General features: G+C 40.2%; 1 protein-coding gene across 10 annotated transcripts in view; it reads left to right on the top strand.

Moving 5' to 3' along the window:
* The first annotated feature begins 16,717 nt into the window (after positions 1-16,717).
* Positions 16,718-24,828, top strand: part of PCLO (piccolo presynaptic cytomatrix protein) — a 327,397-nt gene continuing 319,286 nt past the window's right edge. For 7 of the 10 annotated variants that reach the window (XM_027679469.1, XM_027679470.1, XM_027679468.1 and 4 more), the window contains exons 1-2: positions 16,718-17,075; positions 22,901-24,150. In XM_027679469.1, coding sequence (XP_027535270.1) covers positions 16,832-17,075; positions 22,901-24,150 — 1,494 coding nt within the window. In that variant the 5' untranslated portion in view covers positions 16,718-16,831. Of the gene's footprint in view, positions 17,076-22,898; positions 24,151-24,828 lie in introns of all 10 variants that reach the window. The other 3 variants (XM_027679476.1, XM_027679475.1, XM_027679467.1) reach the window with 1 other exon arrangement.

The following is a 24,828-nucleotide window of genomic DNA, read 5'->3' as shown; positions in this document are numbered from 1 at the left end:
AATTCAGTATTTTCTGTTTAGACCTGCTCTCTGCTATGTTTAATGAACAGGTATGTTAGTTTTGAAGTTAAACTTCTTGGACAAAGTTATACAGACTGTATAGATATTCTGAACCACTTTTGCTAACACAAGGTCTTTAAGTGCTTTAAGATAGTGGATGTGTTCTGTTGGCAAATTTAATGTGATTTCTGAATGGCACCTTTCTCCTGTTCATGCACAATAGAAGCACATGGGAAGTGAAATTTTTAAACAAAAGTTTAGAGCTGAAGACAGAAAACTAATTTTGCTGTTCTTGATTTCATCGTTTGGGGGGTTCTTTCCTACTTGTCTTAGTGGTTTTACAGCCATTGCAGTGAAAATAGGGACTCGAAGAAAATTGCTTTGACTCTGCAAAGTGTGACAGATTGATAGCTACCACAGTGAATCTGAACATGTCGAGGTGGCAGCCATTTCCCTTCCAGTGAACTGTAGTATTGATCCATATCTGAGTCAAGGAAAATGCATAAAACCCCTTCTACAAACTCTAGAGACAGGCAATCATCAGATCCTGAAAACCAATTCGAAGTTACTCGTTTCAACATAAACCTCAGAAACTGGCAAGCAGACTGGTGAGGCAAAAACATGTCAACTTCAGTTTCAGCTTTCCAATTCAAAGCTGATGGCTTCAGTCAGTGCAGACAACTAATCAATTACCCGGCATGAATAATGATGGACTATCAGAAACTTTCTTCAAACTATTACTCAGTTGCTAAACTGTGTTAAAACATGACATTGCTAACGAATGCAGTGTGAATGATTTGGAAAAGCTCTTGCTTGCAGACAGCAAGGACATTTCTCTTGTCCAAGATACATAAAATTTAGCGTAATTTATTTTGCACATGGCTGTGGAATACATTGAAAGGTCACTATAGGAGTTAAAGCAAATCAAAAGTATGTATCTTTACACTGTAGTAGTCCAAGATAAGCTTCAAGTATGTGATTATGAGATCAGGAAAAATACTACAACTTTTTACAGGAATTTTCCCAATATTTAATAATTTAATAATATGCTTTTTACATGTTAATGGTTGCACATATGTGTAGTGTGAGTTTCTATTTTCTATAGGTGTACACATATATGGGTATATCTAAACATAATATAAAGCAGGGTGAGACTTTAAAGGTATTTCAGCAATAGGATATATGTCTCTAAAGGATTAGGTATTGGTCATGTGAACAGTTTTGTGTCACAGTGGAAATAGAAGTTACCTCATTTGAATCTTATCTTAGTGACTTTCATTCCAGTGCTGTCTGCTTTTTCGTCTATAGGAGCTTAAGACCCACCTAGAATATGTAATGCCTATTTATGGATGTGTAGGAGGGCAGTTGGTAGAAATAAACAAACAATTGTCATGATAAATTTCATTCCACTTAAATGTAACATAGCAAATGTACAGACCAAACTATATATGCAAAAGGACTCTGAATAAACCCACCCAAATGCTGAAGTTACAGTAAAGAAAAAAATAAAAACTAACTCCTCATAGACATTCCCAGAATCAGCAAAGTAATCTTAATCTATAATCCCCATGTGATGTAATCTGCTTTTGTCTATCGGGAGAAATCATGGTAGGTCAGCTCATTCCAGCTATGGTTTGAGTTTGTTCTTTTCAATTCTACTAACTGAGAATTAAGGGGGGGAAATGAAGTGGATAAAAAATATTAGACTCTGAACATTAAAAAGCTTTCCCCTTTCAATGCATTTAGGAGTTTGCAGAAGTTGGCAAGTAATTTGGGGACACGACTGTGAAGAAAACAAACAGATATTTCTAGTTGTTCAAGTAAAAACTTTATTTTTTCTTTATATGACTGACAAAAAACAGTCCACATAAATATGTTGCTACCTAAATGAGAAATCCAACCCTGTCCCTTAGTTTGCTTGAGGAATGGTGATTATTAGTTATAGAGAGCGTTAGACTCCAGCTTAGACAGGAAAGGTAAGTGTGCACTGGCAGCTGTCCAGAGTTGTGTTTGTGTGTGTGAGAGTAGGGCAGGTGGAAAATGGTTTATGGATCAGGGCCAGCTATGCTCTCTGTCTTTTTTGTTCACAGACTGCCCATAACAGCATAAATTATATTACTTACAGTTTTCTAAATTAAAAAGGACTGTTTGAAACATTACATAATAAAGTAAGGTAGAACACTGATGTATTCCTGCCCCGAAAATAATGGTTTCCTTTGCAAAATGTATCTTGAATAGGCTAAACCTTATATAAGATGGTTATGTCATGAAACAGTATGTGGAATCAAATTACTCTCCTGCTACGTTGAGTTGGAATCACTGATTCTGCAGTCTGTGCTCAGTATTAAGGGCTACACAAAATACTCAGTTGCGCCAGGGAGGATATGAAGAGATTAGAGAGACTAATATATCACAGACTAACCTCTTTGCTCTGGACATTCCCAGGGACACAGGCAATTCTCATTCTACTGCTATCTGGAGCCACTAGATATCAAAACAAGTGAAAAGAAATCAAGATTGCAAGGAAAGCTGAGGTTTAAGGTAAGCAACTTTTTATTAGTCATAACTTTTCATGTTGAGTACTTTTTCTATATTGAATTGTGAATGTAAATACCAGATGCAATTTTTTAGAAAGAAAAAAGTAAAAAGAATCTCAGGGGCTGAATAGTTACTAGCAGCAACTAACTCACTTCTCGTTTTACATTTCCTTAGTGGAATTCCTGTCTGATAGTACTGTTGATCTCAACTTTATTTGAATTATGGTAAGAAAGATACTTTTAGCAAAGAGGCAAAAATTAGAGTATTATTAGGAGTTGCTTCCTTGAAAAATATCAAAAGCTTGTATGGATACATAAAAGTCACATTCTAGAAAACAAGCAACACAAATACTTTTTTATTTTCATTGAATCATATAATATTTTAAAGGGTAATGTAGTCTTATATAACATAATCTCTCATCGTATTTAATTGTTTTATAAAATAGGTTAATAGTAGATAATAAATTCAGATTAAACACTACTTGTATGGCTTCTTGCTTGTCCCAATGGGAGAAATAATCTAGATTATTTTCTTAATATTTTCAAGACATAACTTTTAGAGTTATGCTAAAATATCTGTTTCTTGTGTGGATTACCCTTTTCTGGCTGTGATCTCCAACAGTGATATCAGCAGTTCTGAGAGGAGTTTTAGAGCATAATAAATACTACCTATAAACAAACAGTTAAACAGTAGCTTCACACTGTGGTGTTTCTTAGAGATGTTCATGAACAGTGAAATAATTTTCTTTCAAATGTTTGCTTGAGTAAGGGGAAAGAGAAAGAAGGAACAATTCTCTAAGATGGGTGTAAAAACTGAAGAAAAATAACTGCTTCAATCCTATTATTGCAGTCTAACTTGGGTAATATTCTCTGTAAGCGCACATAGAAGGGGACTATCCAATTAGTCATATTGCTAAATGCTACTGTTTTACCTTGCTAAACTTTCATGCACATGGGAAAGATGGTCTTAAAAATAGTGTCAGGTAAGGTATTTTGACCTTTTTGGAAAGAATTGTGAGTCTCATAGCTGAAGATATTTAGTAATTCTAGAAATTTCTAGGTTCTTGAAAATGCCTGCTGAAGAGGTATTTCATTTGTCATTTATCAAGTAGTAAATGTGAGCCACAAATACTGTTTTGATCAAAATCTATTAAAGGTATGAAATTTTAGACTACTTATGATTAATTTACAGAAAATTTTTTTAAATGTAAATATAAGAGTTTTTAAATAGAAATCAATAGAAGCCAAGTCACAACAGTAGGACTTTAAAATTGAGCTGGCCCTTGAAACTGTTCTTTTAATGTTATATATAAGCCTGTTGACCCTATAAAGGAAATTTGATGCTTATGCTTACAGTGTTATGTGCAAAAATACTGATTTTTAGCAATTGGGCTTTTGTGTATAAATGTATTTTTTTTTTTTGTCCTTCTCAAGCTTTCTATTTTTTTCCATGGTGCCTTTAGGAAATTTGAGGATCAGAATAACTGCTCAGTTGATGTCCTAGGCAGTTTAGGGCAAAAATGCAACAAATAAGGTAAGGTGGTAGTAGTCCTCTTGTATTTGTGTGATCCTCATGGTAGCAGAGAACACATTTCTATCAGCTGAATAATTCAACACTTCATAGCTTTACCAAAGGCAAGCAAGTGAGTCAGGAACTTCTGCTGAGGAGTTAGAAAGGAACTTAACTGGGAAGGGGTTTGAAGAAATAAAATAAAATTTAAAAATGGGGCTAGTCCTTAGGGAGGAACTGAGTCAGGATTGTAGAAAGATAAGAAGATATAGAAATAGCTGTAACTTCAGACCTGAGACTACTGGCAGTTGTTAAAACTTGGTCTTTCAAGGGTTTTGATTCATTGCTCTGGAGTTGTTTCTGGAAGGAGATATCTTTAATGAATTTGAAATCTTGGCTCTGTTGCAGTAATCCTTAATTCTCTTTATTTTGTGAATTTTTAGGTCCAAGGTGCAGATTTAATAGCAAACATTGCTGCACTGGAATTAGTCTATGAAATTTTGGTTTGTTTGTAAATGACATTGGAAAAGAGTTACCTCTTTAATATAGAGAAAAACATTTGAATATAGAGTACTTCTTCTATTAAGTTTTTGCTCCAGGCAAACTCAGAAAGTATACTACTGAAAGACCTAAAAATAATTTAGATCATATTTTAAAAAGATGAATCTTAGATTTAAAAGTCACCTTTCTAGGTCAACAAAAAGAATACGAAGGAAAGAAGAGAACATCAATTTATTTAGCATAGAGCTGTGGGTGCATATTTCCTCTTAATCTTTGCATAAATCCGTTATTTTAATGATAAAATGTTTTTGTCTTCTCTACAGTCATAAGACTATCAGAGACACTGTGGTAGTGGGCAAAGTTGAGAACTCAGTGAGGTCATACCCCACCTGTCCCATCAGAACCCGTGGGCAGTGCTCTGCTGCTCTTTGATTCTCTTCTTTGTGTGCCTTCTGAGTTAGAGATGATTACTTTTATTTTTGTAAATTTAGTACAGGTGTTAAGGGAATTATAGATAGACAAAATGATTACTTGAAGATACTCCAGGGCAGGGGAAGGATGAGATGAAAGGGGGGAGAAGATCTGTGTGGGAGGGAATATTTGCTTGTTTTAGCTGAAATTGTAGATTCATCTGTCTTTGTATCCTTAGAACTTCTTTGTGTGAATTAGTCCAAAAGACTTCAGGAACTGTTAAGAAACTTCACTAAATCTGCTACAACTCTAAGCTTCTCTGTGCTATATGAGAGAGTTCTGCTAAAGGGGAAATTGTCCTTCAGCTGGTGAGAGCTAATCTGAGATGCTAAAATCAATGGATGCAACAGAAAAAAAATAGCCAAGCCCAAAGGGGTTGAGTTTTATTTTAAATTGAATTAGTTTATAGTAGTAATTTAAAACTCTTTGTGAGTTAGCTAATTTTTTTAGCTACATACTCCTCTTTATTTAACACTAAATCTGCTAAGAGAAATGAGCTGGATATTTTTATTCATAATGTATTTGCTGCTATTCTATAACCTAATCTCTGAAGTGACTGTATTCTGTTGTTTTTATTGCTTTGGGAAACCTTGCAGCTGAATTAGATCGTAGGTGTTCTTGGAACTTCGGTGCTATATTATTGCAAAACAACAATGCTTTTTTAATGGTATTCCACTGAATTACAGAAATGCAGTGAAATCTCCATCCTTAGAGGTATTCAAAAGCTGTCTGGACATGTTCCTGGGCAATGAGTTCTAGGTGGCCCTGCATGAGCAGGGGAATTGAACAAGATGGCCCAGAAGTTCCTTCTAACCTCAGCCAGTCTGTCATTCTGTGATTCTGCAAACATTCCAATAAAACTGTAAAAATATGCTTCTGCCACCAGGCACACGAGTGGCTTCATCATTTTTCAGAAGTAGCATCTGAAACAGTTCACATAGTCCTTTCCCTCCACGCCTCAAGCTGTTACAAAGACTTTTCTGTGAGGCTTAGAACTTGTTCTTGATCTCAACTGCAGGTGTTATTTGCACTGGATGTGTCAGCTAGAGGTTTGTACTGTTAGGGAAGAGAGCACTTATAAAAAAGGCTTATATACTTTACCTTTCAAGAAGACAGTGAGATTCAGCTGAAGACATGGAGACATCTAAATTTCAAGCAAGCTGGCTGTATGACTTCCTGGCTAACTTTATGAGGTATACACTGCTCCCTCGAGTTATGTGCCCACATTTAATGTGGGCACATTTAATGTGCCTTATGGTAGGGCTGCCAGATATGACTGAGAATTTATAAAATAAAGTATTGATCTCAGAAAAGATCTCTGTCTCTCTGCACTGGCAGCTGAAGCCTTAAGTAGCATATAACCTTTTTATGCAACTGCATCCCATCTGTTGTTCACCTGACTCCACCCTTATGATTTATGGACTGGCTCTTGTCCAGCTACAATGGGAGTCTGAACACTCAGCTCACATGTAGAGGTTTTCCATGGGTACTTTAATATAGGCATCTTAATTTAGTTAAATCCTATCCTAGAACACAACTACTTAGTGTGAAAATGATGAAAAGGTCTCTGAAAATCTGAATGCTTATTTATAGAGCACAAAAACTTAAAAGAAGTGGACCTCAGGACCCAAGGGAGTTTTCCTCCCACTCCACTAGAGCTAAAGCTGCTGTGGTTCCCTGTTTGAAGCCCACCCAGTAGCAAGGTCAAGTATGTGTCATCAGTAAACACACACACATATAGATTCAACTGCTCCCTTAGTAAAGACACTGCCAGCAGATGAATTTGTGAATTGAGAATCACAGAAAATCATGAGATACTTTTATGCACCTCCCCACTAGACCACATGAGGTTTTAAATTCTTAAAACCATTAATTACCGCTGTTGTTAAGCAAGATGTGTCACTATCCCCATATAATAGATAGGAAAGCCTCCCACACAATGGTATATAGTTAATAACTAGAAGTGATTAATCACGAGAAATGATTAACTTCTAGTGGCTACCTACAGGTATAAAAAAATCTCTTTAACAACAGAAAGTCTCGATTTCTTAAGATGTGGATAATCTTTTAAGTTTAGCAACTTGGTGAGGAAAAAGGGGCTGCCACACTGCCTGATGATGCAAGCCACTGCAACACGCTTAATTATCTAAAGATAGTAGTACTGCAAAAGTTAGAAAGGTGTGCTGAGTATAGTAAATACAGGGCTTTGAGACTAAACTGAGTTTCACAGCTGTTTGTTTCATTATAATTAAACTCTTTGGCATATAGACAACAAGTTATAAAAATATTGTTTTATTTTGTGAAATCACTGGATGCTTAATAAGAGAAGCTCTTTTCCTCAAATGGAGATTTCATGCACTGGTGTATTGCTGCACAACTTGTAAGAGTTTAATGAAACTGTACATGGCAGTGATAAGTATTGTATAACGAATGGTACTTTATATTTTAAAGTACTGGGTACTATGTAAGATGTCCTGTATGATATTAGAACTATGACAAATGACAGAAAGATATTATGCACTCCACTGGAGGCTCATCCATATGGGCACTAATGACACTAGCAAGGCAGACCCTGAGGCTAGCAAGCGCGACAAGAGGGCTCTGGAGGCAAGATCAAACAGCATGGGAGTTCAGGTTTTATTCTCAATCCTTCTAGAGAAGAGGAAAGGCTCGGGCAGGAGTAGATGTGTATTTCATTAGATCCCAGGAATGTCTGATATTTAATGGGGTCCATCACGTGCCTGGTGTGCTGAGATGGAAAGAAAGCCTTTAAGAAAGACTAATGTGGCAGAAGTGTGTTACGCACACTCTGAATGTGAGTGAAGAAGTGGTCAACCTTCCTTAAACAACTGACCAAAGTCTGCGTTTTACAGACTCTGCTTCTCATAGGGTACTTAAACCTTCCCAACACCTGACAGAAGGGCAGTACAGCAGGACACAGTCTCAGAAACTTCTTGAAAATTTCATGTAGAACTTCATAATACAAATGTTGTATGTGACAAGCAGAGGTGATACTCTCCCAGACATTGCTACTCCCAGACATTGCTACTCATGGCCTCTGAAGAGCTTGTTGGGGATGTGACTATCAAAGACAGGCAGGCTTGTTCAGTGACCATGAAACTGTAGAGCTCAGGATCTTAGGGAAGTGAGGAAGGCAAGCAACAGAACACAAATCCTGATTTTCAAGAATGTAGACTTCAGCTTATTCAGAGAACTGGGAAGTATAATCTGGTGGGAAGCAGTATTGAAGGGCAAAGGAGCTCATGAAAGTTAGCAGATCTTTTAGGACAGTCTTCTCCAAACAGAAGAATGATCCATCCTCGTACTCACTAGAAATTAGGATATATATCTGGAGTCTGTCTTGGTTAAACAAGGACCTGGCTGGGGTCCAGTGCAAAAAGAACATTTATAGAAGTAGAAGTGAGAGCAGGCTAAGGAAAAATTTAGAAACATTGCTTGGGTAGGTACAGATGGTGTTAGGTAGGTCAAATAGTGGAAGAGGATAAAGTCAGTGATCTGAGTAATCTCAATATATACAGATCCATGGGACTATAAGGGATGCATCTGTGAATACTGAGAGATTGGACAAATGGTTTTAACCCGCAAAACCCAAATGTATAACCCAGCACCCTGGGGCATGAACAAAAGTGGTGTTCCTTGCCCCCCCCCCGAGTCCAAAGTAAAGGGAAAGGGGAAAAACCTGCTGGTGGGAGAGCTGCTGCAGTCTGGTCAGAAAGTGGTGATTGCAGTCCAGTTGAGGGTGGTGGTCTCAGTCTGGTTGAGAGCGGTGGTCTGCAGTCTGGTTGACAGCGGTGGTCTGCAGTCTTCCTCTGGATCCCACGAGAGGAGAGGTTCCGAAACTCCCAGTTTATATATTCTCCAGTTCAGGCGGGAGTTCTCAGTCCCTCCCTCAGAGCGGGGAATTCCATAAAAGGGCATGAGGATGCTCAGTCCCTCCCTCAGAGGGGGGGAATTCCATGAAAGGGTATCAGAGCGGGGAATTCCATAAAAGGGTATGAGGACAGGAACATAGGCCTCTACTGACAACAGTTTCTGGGAAACGGGTTACACCCATCCACTGATGAATTGGTCCCAGCCGTTCTAACCAGGACATAGATGTACAACGTGTAGATTATGCTTTGGCCAATTGGATTGCCTTTTATAATTAAAAAATCCTAAGTCTGTGTGGGAGGGGAGAACAATAATAAGGGTCTTCAATCTTGACTTTAGCAGGTTTTGAGCATGATCTCCTATGAATCCTCACAAATCCTTGCAGTTTCAATGGGTGGAACGCTAAATGATGAAATTCTGAGTCATGGGGTTCAAAGTATACTGGGAAATGATTTATGCTTTGTATGAAGCATTAGATCAAGTGAAGTTCTTCTGGGGTCTGTCTGGGACTTATGCTGTTTAATACATTTGTCAATGATCTGTAGGAGGAGAAGAAATGGACCCTCATCAAGTTATTCTGTGATACCAAACTGGCAGGTGAACTTGATATAGCAGAGCTGGCATTCAGGGAGACCTAGACAGGCTGGAGGAATGGGCTGACACAATTTCATCAAATTTGGTAAGGATTTGTGCAAAATCCTGCATTTCAGACAGTCAACGGTATATTGGGCTGTATCATAGCCAAGAAATTAAGGGAACTGATTATTCCTTTCTACTCAGCATTTTTAATATTGCATCTGAAGTGCTGTGGCCAGGTTTGGGGTAGTCAGCATAACAAAGAGATTGACAAACTGGAATAAGTCCAGTGAAGGGTTGCCCAGACTGTTAGGAAATCAGACCACCTGTCCTCAGGAGAGGCTGAGAGAGACATTTGTTCAGCCTTATGAAGAGAAGGCTCATGATGAATCTTATTGCCACCTTCAAGTTCCTAGTGGGAGGAGACAGAGAAAATAGAGCCTTACTCCTCCCCAAGGTGCATAGTGAAAGGATGAGAGGTAATTGAGGCAAGTTGCAACAAAGGAATTCTGATTACACATAAAGTTTCCCAGAGAGACTGAAATCTCCATGCTTGGAAACGATCAATTTGACTGCAAGTTTCTCTGAGAAACCTAATTTATGTTGGCCTTATTTTGAGTGAGTGGTTGGTCCAGGTGACCTCCAGAGGTTACTTCCCACCCATTCTAAGATTATTTTTGGACTAAAATGAAAATCGAGGCCTTTGGGATGTCTCACCGTTTTTGTGCCTTTATGAGCTAGGAGCTATTTCTAGTGTCAAGAGTATAAAGCCTCTAAGTACATATCTGAAGAGAAGGATAAACTTTCCTAGTCCTGAATAGATATACTTTCTGGGATAAAGACGGTTGTTTACTTTACCTGAAATGAGCAATATCCGGAGCCCGTTCTAAGGACAATAGATCAAAGATAAACTATTTATTTTTTTCTCTTTAGTTCCATCACAGAGACAGTTGGTAGCTCGTGCCAGAAAACCTAGTTAATGTGTATTTAGCATGGTCTAAAACGTGTCACACAATACATGGTGAGCAATTGGCAGTACCCACTGCAATTATGTGCTCTGCATCCCTTTTATAATTCTACATGTGAACTTCAAAAGAAGGACTCAAACACTTAACTTCAATACTTAAAGTAAGGAAGGTTTCATCTCAAGAATCCTATATTAAGTAGGATCCATGTAATACAAGACAGTTATTTTTGATAGTCCTAATGAATCTTAGTAGATTCCCCCCTCCCTCTTTCCTCCTCTGCCTCGCGCCTCTCCCCTGGATTAATTTAATAAGAAAAATTATATATTATATTATATTTAAAGTGAAAGCCTTTCCTCTGTGGCACAGACAGGACCTTAACATAAAACCTAAATATTTACTTCACTAGGAGACTTTGTTTAGGCTATGAAGTTTTTTCTACTGCGCTCTCTGCATTAAAGAGATAATAATGGCCCATCTTCGCGAACGAAGATTTGGGGAAAGGTCTTTTACCTTTCCAGCCTGCGCAATGGATTTTTTAGGTGAGACACAGCCTGCGCTGAACTGAGCCTACCCTTTAATCCTAAGGTTCATCTGCCGGGGCCAAGCAAGCTTGGACAATGGCAGTGAGGTCCTCAGGATTATTATATTAAAGAGATAACTAGTAAGGGAATTAGAATTTTCGACACTCTTGTCTTACCAATTACGATCCTAAGAGAAAGATCTTGAGGGTCTCACTGTTATGTTCACTGGTGTAAAGCCAATTGAATAAACAGAACAGTTACTTTATTCTAACATGATTTATCAGAATTTGATGCTAATGATAGCTCAAGTCTTTCTCTAAGTTCTTCCTAATTGTAATAATCTCACCTATGAGTGTTTCACCATATACACAAATAAAAATCGAACTCTGTGATGATGCCAATACCACCATTAGTTGGAATCAACTGCTGTAAGTGGATAAACTCATATTAGAGAAAGCAACTAGAGAAAAACAGGACAAAACTACAATTTTACTGTTGTTGCAGGTTGTTTAGGATACAGCCTTTGAAATTAATGGTGATTTTGTCCCATTCTTCAGTTTAAGATGTAAATCACTTTTTGTGTAATAGAAACACTGACTGCAAATAAGTGTAAGATTTTTAACATTGTGACTGATCTATACTGTGATGGTCCATATTGTGAGCATATCAACATTGTTGTGCTGTAGGAAGTTGGCAGACTTTGTTTTGCTTAAGTAAGCAAATCTGTTTGTGAGATTGGTAGGAGAACTTATCCAGGTGTCTACGCACTGGCTTCTTAGTAGGGCAAAGTGCATGTACTAATCCTGTTTCTGATGATAATGAGGCTAAAATATCTGCAGAGGCTATTCAAAAGTGATTTGTTTAATCATATATAGAATGCTGTAACATTAACGTTATTGTATCAGAGTGCATGGTATTCCAAAACCCCAGACATCCAGGAACTCTAGAATACTGTAAATAATTCTGCCCAGGGTGTTTTATCCTACCTGGGAGTTTTTATGCTATGTTCAGTTTTGGGTTGTGTATGGTAATTTTCCCTAAAGTAGATGGGGTTTTGCCGGATTTTTGGAACAGATTAGGTCACTATTCCAACGTTTTCTCAACTGGCATGTACAAAGTGATGGAATAGAAAATTCTATGTAGAGAGAGAAAAGTTATATATTTGAATTGAACAGCAGTACACAATGCTTTGCAAGGTACCTTGTTATCATCTTGTGCTGGTTGTTTTGGTGACTAGTAAGTTAGGTGAGACTGGAGAGTCATCAGGATCTTGAAGAACGTTTGCTGTGCAGTATCTAGCCAAATTTTGGTTGGTCTGTAGACAAGTGCAGTTTTGATACAGAATTAATACTTGTGAGAGAAGAAGCATCACTGGGAACAACTATCATTCTGTATAGCAGATGGACTGAACTGTTGATTGCATCTTAGCCATGTCTTTTACACTCAAAGTACCCTCCACAGTACTGGGAGGGTATCACTGGATCACTGAAATGGGGTATATAAATGTGTTAGGGGCACTGTAACTTTCAACTAGGTATTTGTACAAGCTAGAATATAAAATTATTAATGTGTAAAGTTTTATAAGTATATTTATGCCAATTCTAGCTCCTCTTTACCTTTCTTTCTGGTACTGATCAGTACAGTCTTTTTTAATCTTTAATGATTAACATACCTTCTTCCTCCTTCACTTTTATCTGGGCATAATGCCAGGCATATTATTAAGATATAAAAGTTTTCCTTCCTCTCCTTTTTTGCCAGTTCATGCCAAGGTGTTACTGACCTTTTATTCCTTTCTTCTGATGATCTTGGCATTACTTCTCCAAATTCTATGCACTAAATGGCTTTTTCTCAACTAAATATAAAGAGCACATCTATAGTAAGTAGCCTACTGATGAGAAGATTGGATGTCTTCAGTGTTGTTAATCAGTAAATTAACTTCAAGCACTCATTTTAGTGCTGCAGATAACACTTAACTGAGATTCCCTTGCTCCAGATCAGATTCAGCACTGGCGAAAGATGAACTATAATCCTTGTGCTGATTCTGCATACTTAGCTCTGACTCGGACTGGCTTTGGAGATCTAATGCATCTAGTTTGCATGCCAAAATGGTTGGGCCCACATGAAAATACTGCATTACTGATATAGCACAGTCTTTAGTCTGAATGAAGTTACAGCACTTCAAATATACCGTGTCTTTGTTTTGCAGGGATAAAAATGTCATTCATCAACTCAGTGTAAAAGATATAAATGTTTGTGGATTGTGCTGATCTATTTTGGATACTATGAAAATTCTACAAAAACTGAGCGGGTCCTCAAAGGGTAGTTGGATTTGCCTCTGTCCATGATTATCCTTTTTATATTACCTAGTATCAAAGGGAAGGTGACTTGCTTCTGTATCTCTACCTCTAAATTTACAGCAACTTTTCTAATTTGCATGCGTTTTTTAAAAGACTGTTTTATCTCTGAAAAGGTTTTAATCATATTTTTCAGTGTCAGAGATTAGGCAATTTTTTTTAATAAGGGTTTTTATCCTGACACCACCAAGCTGTTTCTTGCAAGTTAGATATTAAGACTTTTGAGAAATAGGCTGATTCATTTGATAACTCTTCTTTCCTTACTACAACAGAACATTGTGCCTCATTAGTTTTTGAGTTTCATCCATAACACCAAAATTAGTGTGTTCTTGTCGCTTTTGGACAGACTGTGAAGCATATAGGGAGAAAGATGTGGAAATGACAGGATGTAGGGCAAACAGGCCAGCAGTGGGACTTCTGGAATAGATAACTGTCACTTTCATGCTGGCTCATAAGAAAAGGTAAATGTCACAGAACAGTGAAAAGAGACAGTTTCCACAAAAATCCCTAAGATATTTGAAATCATAATAATTTTTAAGGTGACATCTTTGGCTCCAGTGAAGCCAATAATGAACTTTCCACCAAAGGTCATTTGTCATCCTTCACCTCCATTTGGGCTCAGTTTGCTTCTTTAGGCATTATATGTCTCTTTCCTCTCAGAACATCTTAACGGTGAAACAGGAACAGTGTATATAGTTTTGAACAGTAAGCACTAGAAGAACTGATATTTCCCCAGTCTAAATTGTTTTATTGAGTGAATATTTTGTGTTTTCATCTCCCTTGTTTTGTCCGTATCTATATCTAACATAGTGTATCTGATTTTAAACGTATGACAACTTCTAGGTCTGAGTCAAAAGCTCTATTTACTTATTTGGCTTTGAATAAAAAACATAGTGAGGCTGTTTGTTTAGAAAAATTTCATTTGAGAACTTACTAAACTTTCAGACTACCAAGCTAAAGGACAGGAATATCACCCTCCACAGGATATTTAAGTATTGTGTATATCTAAGAGCATTATGAATGCTTACATTACTATGTATCAGAAAACCAAATGTTTTCACTCATTAAATCCCTGTTCCCCATCTTTGTTTTGCACTTGCCTTCTTCCACGCAGCAGCACTTTTCACATTTATTCATAACTAAGTACATGATGTTCACTTGTGCTGAATGAACAGGGATGTGTATTTGCCTCCCTGTAAAACCATTAAATGAAATTTGTGTCTTTCCTTCACATGCCAAGTGAATCCACCCTTGTTCAGCTGTGACTGTGTTATGTGTTACCTCTTCCCACTGGCTTTTCTGATGTCTTTACCTAGAACTCCATGTGGAGAGGCAGCCACACTCATGTCATGATACTCCACTTAAAGAGTTTTCCCTCTGTGCTTTATCATGTTCTCTGCTGAGCTGTTCTTTTGATGTGTAACTTATAGGCACTTAAGAGAAAAGTAGGAAGCCCCCAGCTGCTACTGGTTTCATCATTTGCTGTGAACCAGTACTGGAAAAATGATCTCTGATTGCTACAATACAGGAGTACTATAAATATTTGCACAGCATCCTTATGTAGGTCATTTTGGGAGCTCATCTGCATACAGCTGTGTCTGGAGAAAAGTTGTCATGGTGCTAAAGAAGGAGACAAACGAGAGCACCAAATGCTGTCACATTCTTGTAGCTAAAACAACTGATATTTGTGAAGATCTAGTTGTTTAACAAACACATTGGAATATGCAAAATACAGCCACAATTTAGTAAGATCTCTGGGAAAGATTTGGTAAAAGTTTGGCCCCAATCAATGAGGCAAAGACATAGAAAGGCTGAGGTACTTAGTGGCTCTCTGACAAGGTTTTTTTGGATTAGGGTTGTCCTCTAGTCTCCCAGATCCCTAAGCCAAGCATTAGAATACATGGGAGTGAAAGCATGAGCTATAGTAGAGTGAGACAGACTTGGAGAGCACTTAAACCAGTTCAATATGCAGAAGCCTATGGCACTGGATGGGGTGGATCAAAGGGTGCTGAGGGAGCTGTCTGATGCTGTTTCAAAGTCACTCTGTCATCTTCAAACATTGAGAAAGTTCCCTAATGACCAGAAAAAAAGCAAGCGCTGCACACATCTTCAAAAAGGGGACCACAAGAGAACTATAAGGTAGTTGGGCTAATGTGGCTAGTACCCTTCCTGGGAAAGTTACAGAGCAAGTCCTCTTGGAAGCAAAGGACAGGAAGGTTATTAAAACAGACAGCATGTGTTTAACCCTAGGCAAATTACTCCATCAGGCTTTCAGCACGACCAACTATAATATCCTTAAATTAGTAAGACCTGTACTGCGCATGAAAAATAGACTGAACCATCAGGCTCAAATGGGTTGTGGTTTCATGTCCAACTGGTGGTATGTTACTATTTGTATTTTTCTGACTAATGATATGCAATGTCTCTGCTAATGATGTGGGCAACGGAATGGAACACACCCTCAGCAAGTCTGTGCGTGATGGCTGCTTGGAGATCAGTAGATACATTGAAGGGCAGGGCTGCTGCTTGCAGGGCCCCTGACAGGTGGGAGGGTGGGCTGGCAGGAACCTCATGAAGTTGAACAACGGCGAGTGCAGAGTTCGATATCTGGCACGGAGTAACTCCATGCACCAGGATAGGCGGGCCCAAATGCAGCTTTGCAGAAAAAGTCCAGGTGAAACATTTCAGCAGTAGGCTGTTGTGATGAAGGATGCCAATAGCAGACCGACCTCTGGTACCTCAAGTGTGGCCAGCAGGTTAGAGAAGGTGATTCTCCTCAATATATTCAGCAGCTGTGAAACCACATTAGGAATGCAGTGACAAGTTTGGGGCTCGCCGATCCTGGAATGACACCGACATGCTGCATTCCGTCATCTGGAGGGTGGGACAGGGACTCAGAGAGGCCGTGAAAGCTCCATCCATAGGGACGTTCAAAACTCTGCTGCTCAGGGTCTGGAGCAACCCGGCTGAGGAGGTTCCGTGGAGGGGTGTCCTACGGGTGCGTCTTCCAGCCCCTCTCAGTTCGTGCTTTGGGCGAGCGAGCAGTCAAAGCTTGAAGGAGCCTCTCTCGCCCTTGTGCGCGGAGGGAAGGAGAGCGGGAAGCAGCACCTGCAGGGTTGGGGAGCACATCCCCGTCCGCTCCTTCAGGACGCGGCGGGCGCTCGGGGCGGCGGCGGGGGCGGCGGTGCCTTTAAAGTCCGGGGCGCGGGGCGGGCCCGGGCCGCGGGGGGACCCGCCCGCCCGGAGCATGCGCTGCGCGGGGCGGCGGAGCGGGCGGCACCGCCGCACTTCCCCGGCAGCCGCGGCGGCGGCCACTGAGCCCGGCCCCGGCCACTGAGCCCGGCCCCGGCCATTGAGCACGGCCACGGCGCTGCCGCCGCCGAGCGGGGCCGTGGTGGCGGCGGCGGCCGCGGAGCCCTGAGCGCCCGCCGGGCAGCGCGGCTGCGAGCCGCCCCCCAGCCCGGTCTGCACCCAAGGCGGCGAGCGCGGAGCCGCGGCGGCCATGGGCAACGAGGCGAGCCTGGAAGGAGGCGAAGGGATGGGCGCCTTCCCCGAAGGGGCGGCGGCGGCCGGGGATGGCGGCGGCCCCGCGGCCCCCTTGCAGCGCCTGGTCCCGGCCGGGGTGGAGGCGGACCTGAGCCAGCTGAGCGAGGAGGAGAGGAGGCAGATCGCCGCTGTCATGTCAAGGGCGCAGGGGCTGCCCAGAGGGAACCTCGCCGGCGCGGAGCCGCCTCCCATGCAAAGGCATGCACGGAAAAAATCTCCTTTCTCCCGCTCCTCCCTTCCCCCCTTCTCCGTCTCCTCTCGGTGGGGCGGGGGGCGAGTCGCAATCCGATCCGGGCCCGCCGCACCGGGAGCCGGCGTTCCATGTTGCCGGCGGAGGGAGGGAAGGGGTGGCTGCACGGGCGCGGGCGCCAGGACGGAGCCCGCACTCCCCGGCTTTTCCCACTCCAATGATCCCTGATAATAACGGCGGTCCTTGGTTGGGGGGCTGCACCCTGTCTCCTTCCTTCCCCTCTCACCCATCCGGAGCACCGGCAGTTCTGTGTCTGGGGCACGGAGAGATGTGCAATCGCCGCTCTGGTTTTCCGTGTGCGGGTGTGTGCTTTACGAGGCTGGATGCCCCACAGCTTCCACAGTAGCCAGGGAAGCTCTTCCCAGGGCGGATGGGTTCTGCAAGCATCTCTGTGTGAAGAGAGATTCTTGTTCAATCTTCCAAAGCTTTTCGGCATAATGCATTTGCTGGCCATTACTCTGCCAATTCGGAACCTCTGCAGCTATCATTTGGCCTCATTAAATAGTCATGGATTGAGGAGGTCTGTTTCATAGCGTTTTTTTTTTCTTTTTTTGTTTTTTTGAAGGGAGGAGAGGCCAAATAACAGTTTAAATTGACTGCCACGGCATCCAGTGTTCTGGATAGTGATGGCTTTACCTCTGCGAGGTTGTGCCTTTGCGAAGGCTGGGGTGATTTCCTTCCACGTTCTTTCCCTGCCTCCCAGTGAATTCAGTGCCCGACGAGCAACAAGCCAGCTCCCCGCCCTGCCCGGGGCCGGTTCTCCCTGCCTGGGTACCGCCGCTGTCCGCGGTCCTGAATCTCCATTACTCCCTGGCCCGTGTCGCTGTCCGCGGTCCTGAACCTCCTCCTCCCCCAGCCCGTCATCCAGGGCTCTGTTGCTCTCCGGCTCCGGGGCTGGGTGTGTTGTTTGTCTTGGATGCTGAAAGGAGCCTCCTCGACGGGCTGTTTCACGGTGTATTGACCTCACCCCACATAAAGGCATGATGAGTTTATATAATATCAGGTTTATATAAGTGAATTCTAGAAGAGGAGAGGCAAGGAGGGTGGGGACTAAATTCGTTCTTGGGCAAACTACTGGAGTCACTAGGATTATACCTGAGATGACAGTCTCCATTTTTTAAGACTGGAAGTCAATTCTTCCTATTTCATGTCTTCCATAATTATTAATCAGGCATTACCACTGTGTGTAAAATACAATTTTCAATTCAATTCAGGACTCTGCCCAGATTCTATAGATGTTAATGAGAAAAAGAAATATTCTTTAGTTCTTTGAAACCAAGCTCAAAATTCCCTTTTGTATGACAGTCTACAAGCAAAGACACAATACTTTGAAACTTTATTTTTTCATGCTAATGTTCCAGTAAAAAGTAAGATTCTTGGAAGATTTTGGAATAGGTTAAACTTATTGCAATGTGGGTATCTCTGCATTGATAAATGGCTGCTTTCCTATAAACATACTTTGATCTTGTTAGCATATAATCACTTCTCTCTCTATTTAAAGGCACTCTAAATTTGTGAATTACAGCCTTTTACCTTATAGTCAAAGTTGACATTTTGAAACTATAGCAGTTCTCATCATAGAATCTTTGTGCCTGTCACACCGTAATGAAGTTACTACTTGTCTCTGCTCTTGGTTTGTGACTTTACTTGCTCCTCTTGCACACATCTCTTTCTAAGATCTACCAAGAATATTAGGAATAATTACCAAGAACCTGATCCAAACCCTTGGAGTAAGACTCTGTTAAGGATTAAGGATCACCCTCTTCCAGACTAAAACTGGAACTAGCCTGATGAGACTCAGATTCCTTAGCTTCAAGCTTTTTGTTTTAGTCAGTGTGGCCGAAGAAATCAGATGTGGAAAATGCCTCTCAACTGATGCTCTACAATTGTTCCCAACAGCTTTTTTTTCTAGCCTGGTTATGCCAGTCCAAATGTAAAGTGACTGAAACAGTGATCAAAAGAGGAATTCTGGCTTCCTGTTCATATAGCTTTGCATTGTGACAGTGTCCTTATTGCAGTGTCTGTTAGTTTTTTTTCATGTTGCTAACATGGATTTTTCCTCTGTGATTTCCATTGTAACTTTAGGGACTAATAATTATTTCCTATTCTAAACGCTTTCATTCTTGCTCCCAAAGTAACCCAAGTCTTAAAGTGTATAAATTCCTCGTGATTGATAGTATCCTGAAGTAACAATTTTTGCAATTACGGACTTTCTAATGTTAAGTTCTGTATGTAGCAGGTAACATAGTTGCATCTGTGCCACCTTAAAATAAATGCTCTACCTTCTAGGACTTCTGTAGGCTTTGAACTTTTAAGATTTGTGAATATTAATATAAGCATTTAGATCTAGAGCACCTAACGTGAACTTCCTAACTCAAATGTACCTTTTATTTTATATTTTTTTTTAACATTTTGTTAGCTAGGTCAGATGTTTAGGATCTATGGAAATCCTTCTATCCTATTTCAGTTACCTGTCTTCGGAAAACTCATGGTTGGGAAATTTAGCTGAAACATACACAGTCAATTTGTAAGCAAGTTCCAGTTGTTCTGGCTTCATTGAATGACTTTGTAACTCTGTCAGTGTCCACTTGCTGAGGAATCGTTTCATATCTGAAAGGATTAGATGACCAAATGAGTATATGAGCATTTCATACAGCTGGTTCGTTGGTTGTGGTTTTTTGTTGTGTTGTTTGTTTGTTTGTTTGTTTGTTTGTTTTCCCCGCAGTTCATTAAGTTGGTCACAATAGACATCAACAGAAAAAAATTGGTGCATTTTGATAGGAAATGCTAAGAAGTCTTGCTGACTGTCACACTTATAAAGTGCGTTTATGGTGTATTTTCCAGGAGTAATATATATTATTTTTAATGTCATCACTCTACTGACTAAAAACCCAACAGTTAGCCAATGGGGCATGTGTAAGTTTATATATATATATATATATATATATAGTCTGTAGACACGAAAAGATCTAACTATCTTGGAGTTGTGTAGTTATTGTGTTTCTTTTTAAAACTATTTATATTGATGAATGGGGAAAAAGATGTGACTTTTTAATAGGTTTTTATATTATGGAATTCAAGAACTAAACCAATAGTCTTTTTGTTAAATCTCCTCTTACTCCAAAGTAAACTTTGATTTTGCTGCAATATGTAAATGAGTGGAGATGAGTTCCATGGTACAAGGCCAAAGTGAGGAGAAACACAGCAGCACAAAGAAAAGCACTGTGTGAGGGAGAACTAAATTATTTTGCTTGTTGGGTCTGGTTTGAAGACTTTAACACAATTGTGGGTTTTTCATGATTCAGAAGGTTTGAAAGTTAGAAAATTCTTTCAAATAAATACAAGATTTATTTTGACGATTCTGATTCTCCAGTTCAATTAAAATTTTTCAATGTCAGTCTGTAGTTGGTTGTAAAATCGTTGTAGAAAAGAAGACTTCAACTCCCAGGTACCTTAAACTAAATGAAGCAAGTTCTGGCTTTTGACAGAAGTAACATTTCTCAAGAAGCTTGTCTTTTCAAGCGTTTTTCTTCCACTAGTTAGCCACGCTCTGTCTCCATGGCTTAGAAACATTGTCAGGTACAAAGGCAAGACAAGTATGGTCTTCAGAATACACCAGCAGCCTTGCAGAATCACCTGGGTTTATTTCCTAGATTCATGGCTTTTAATCTCATTTCAGATCCTGATATCTGATCAAGTGGAAATTTATGGAGCACATTATTTTGATAAAAATGAAAGCTGGAGAACTCTGTTCCAGTAGGGATCCACACTTACGTTTTTCCCGCTAATGTCCAAGTTAAATTTCTAAAATCAGTTTTAGGGGAGAGGGGTTTTTTTATGTTTTTTTTTTCCCCTTGTCACTCTTATCATTGTTGAATGAACCCTTCCAACAGCTTGAACACTTGCAAACATGAATGTTGGAAGTGTACCAGCCTGCTGCTAACAGACTAGTTGAAGTGATGTCATGTGGTGAGCAGTGTCTCTTCAGATAAACCTGTAGTGCTAATCTAAATAACAAGAAACAGAACTGCAGGTAGACCTACCTAGTTGCTAATGAGAGTATAAAATTGCTCTTTTAACAAACAAAAATATCAAATATTTTAAAGAATTAGATTATCATGGGGCTTTTCTGAACTATCCTTCTTATGAGTAATGAGTTAATCAATGTTCGCTGACGCCAATGGAAAAACACCTACTCACTTCAGTGGGTTGCACATTAAGGTTGTAAACTTTGAAGTATTATGGCCAATAATTTTACAAGAACAGCAAAGGGTAAATGAAGTTAATGATGGCTGGAAATAGTTTGTCCTTAACAAGGATTTCATGTGGAAATTTTTAATTAACAGAAAAACTCAGGCACATGATTATAAGAAATCCTGTGTTGTGAGAATTACATGCACAAAAATGTCTACTTGGCTTTGTCCTTTTGTATTACCATTGCTGGGCATGTCATGGAATCTCTAAATATTAATCAGAAAAAATAGTAAACCCATCACTACATTAACAGTGTAAAATACATTTTTCAATGTTGTTGCTATATATAATTCTGCAGACTTCTGTCAAAACTTTTGAACAAAATTGGGCATTTATTTATTTATTTCTTAATCAAGGAATACAGTTAAATGTAATAAGGGATTGTTTACTTTGCTCATGAATGCCCAAGAAAAAATGTCATGTCTGGAAAAACAAGATCACAGCTGACTGGTTCTCTCAAAGTGGAAACTGAAAACTTCATATTTGCAACACTTCTGTGACAATGAAGAGAACACCGTATCTTCCAGCAGAAGCTCAGTGATAGCACTGAATAGAATATTTTATTATCTCTCTGAGCATTAGCAGTGAATACAATATTATTTCCCCCAGCTGCAGCCAAGTATAGCAACAAGTAGAATACTGTGCCACATATGAAGACGTGGTCTTGATTTTGGTTCCTACATTCTTAGTTTTATTTTTTCCTTTATGAACATAGAGCAAAATATTATGATAAGGAGTTTCCCAAATTCTCTAATGTAATGAGAGATTTTTCTTTTTGATGTTGGGCATTTAATGCTGCAAAAGGTTGGGATGATGCTGAGAGAAAGTTTTACAGTAGTTCTATTTGCAAAGAAAAAGAAGGTTCGAGGCTAATTCTGTGATCTGACCCCTGTTTATCTGATGGAAAATTCTGATCTTTGAGGGGATGGGTGACAAAAAAAATACTTTACAAAGAAGCATGTACTCCTTAACATATATGGATTTTAGGTGTTTAAATCCCTGCTGCATATTGAATTGTGAATATATCCAAATTTTGTACAAGTAGCCAGATAACAAGTACACAGTGCATTGTTTTTCTTGTATGGCTGTGCTTTGATCTGGTAATTTTCTGACACTTCTGTTCCTTTCAGGCTTCTCTCTCTTCCTGTGTTTGTATCTCAAGGGATAGTGTGAGGAGTTACTCATTTGGATATAGGTATAATAGGAAGTTGTAGCTTTGAGTTCTTCAGATTTCTGAAGAAAAAATTATCCGGTTGAATGATGTTGTTATATTAGATTGTTTTCTAAATAATAATCAGTCTATGACTGAATACTTGTATAAGCTTTCAAGAAACAATAATTATTATTTAAATACTTTTTACATGTACCTTGCTATAAGCCTTGGTCTTGCAAACACTTAAGCACCCAAAAAACTTCATAGCATTACCAGACCACTTCCAGAGTCACTGATACATCTTATTTTATCTCATTTTTCTAGAATTCTGCATTATTTTAATTTTATTACATTTTCTGTCTGCAGACATCCTGAGCCTGATACAAGCCACCGTCCCAGACAACCAGGTAAGCCTCCAGATCCAGGACCACCGGGTTTAAGTAAAAGCAGAACAGTAGATGTGCTGAAGACAGAACAACGGGCACCTGGACGGAGCCCTTCTACTCTTAGTCTACGGGAATCAAAGTCCAGGACTGATTTTAAAGAAGATCAGAAGCCAAGTATGATGCCCAGTTTTCTCTCAGAAGCCAATCCACTGAGTGCAGTCACTTCAGTTGTGAACAAATTCAATCCTTTTGATTTGATATCAGATTCCGATGCAGCTCATGAAGAAGCCAGTAGGAAACAAAAAGTAACCCCAAAAGAGCAAGGGAAACCCGAGGAGCAGAGGGGCCCTGCGAAACATCCAACTCAACCACAGTCTCCAAAGCCAGCTGTTCAACAACAAGGACCTGTCAGACCTACCCCCCAGCAAACTGAGTCTTCCAAACCCGTGCCTCAGCAGCAGCCTGGGGAACCAAAGCAAGTTCAGAAACCAGGCCATGGCCCCCCAGCAGATGCTAAGCAAGAGCAAGCGAAACAACCGCCCCAGCCACGAGGACCACAAAAATCTCAGCCACAACAGTCAGAACCAACAAAGCCTGTTCAACAACAAACTTCTGCAAAACCTTCACCGGGCCCAACAAAACCCTCCCCACAGCAACCAGACAGCACTAGAATGACGTCCCAAGCACCACCTCCCACAAAACCCCCATCGCAGCAGCCAGGACCTGTAAAACAACCATCTCAACAGCCGGCACGGCAAGGAGGTCCTGCAAAGCCATCATCCCAGCAAGCAGGGCCTCCAAAACAACCTTCTCAGCAACCTGGACCCGAAAAGCCATCTGCTCAGCAAACGGGACCTGCAAAACAGCCACCGCAGCCTGGATCTGGGAAGCCACCTCCACAGCAAACAGGGCCTGTAAAACAAGTGCCACCGCAGGCAGGGCCTACAAAACCACCTTCTCAGACTGCAGGGGCCACAAAGCCCCCAGCACAGCAACCAGGACCTACAAAACCACCTGGCCAGCAAACAGGGCCAGACAAACCCCCACAGCAAAAGCCAGCTGGTGGCAGCCAACCCCCTGAGTCCGCCCCAAAGAAAACCTTCTGCCCTCTTTGCACAACCACCGAGCTGCTGCTGCACACCCCAGAAAAGGCCAACTACAACACGTGCACCCAGTGTCACACTGTAGTCTGCAGCCTGTGTGGATTCAATCCTAACCCTCATATCACAGAGGTGAGTAGTTTTTAAACTGATATTCACTACCAGAGCAAAAAGTTATTACTTTCGTTATGCTGAAACATCAGATGCGTTACAATGTATCATCATGTTAACTTAATGAGTTCAGAGAAAAAATTCATGCTATTCTGGGAAGCTGCTTAAGAGTAAAATGGGATGAAATTGGAGGAAAAGAAACAAAAAAGACTGGTTCTCTGGTTTTATAGGTTTCGAAATGTCTTCTCATTTCTTCATACAAAAAGAGGAGAAACCCCCATGTGACTTTTGTCTCATTTTGATTAATTTTAAGCACCTGCTGTCTGTGTTTATAATCTCACCACAGTACTCATGCACTAATATATTTATAATTAAATAAAATTTGCTACTCTAAGAACTAACTAAGCGAAAAAAAAAGTAAATATCAGTCTTCATAGCCCCAGCATGTGATTTAGAAAAGGATTTGGGGTAGATTTGCTTTGCAACCGTGTCAGTGTTCATTAGTTGAAAGCCTGAGTCATAAGTTTTGACTTGATGATACTTGGGTTATTTTGTTCTTGTGGGATGCTAAGAAAGAGATCTCTGTGAACTATTAACCTAGGTCACCATTCTTGCTGTAATTATATAACATAAAAATGGAATAGAAAGCAATATTAGGACTTCAAATGAATTTATTTTAACCTGATGTTTGCGGTAGCT

Source organism: Neopelma chrysocephalum, unplaced genomic scaffold (genome assembly GCF_003984885.1).
Source record: "Neopelma chrysocephalum unplaced genomic scaffold, ASM398488v2 Primary Assembly neopelma1_45, whole genome shotgun sequence".
Classification (NCBI taxonomy): Eukaryota; Metazoa; Chordata; class Aves; order Passeriformes; family Pipridae; genus Neopelma; species Neopelma chrysocephalum.
The sequence above is the reverse complement of the archived record's forward strand: the minus strand, read 5'-3'. Positions and strand labels throughout refer to the sequence as shown.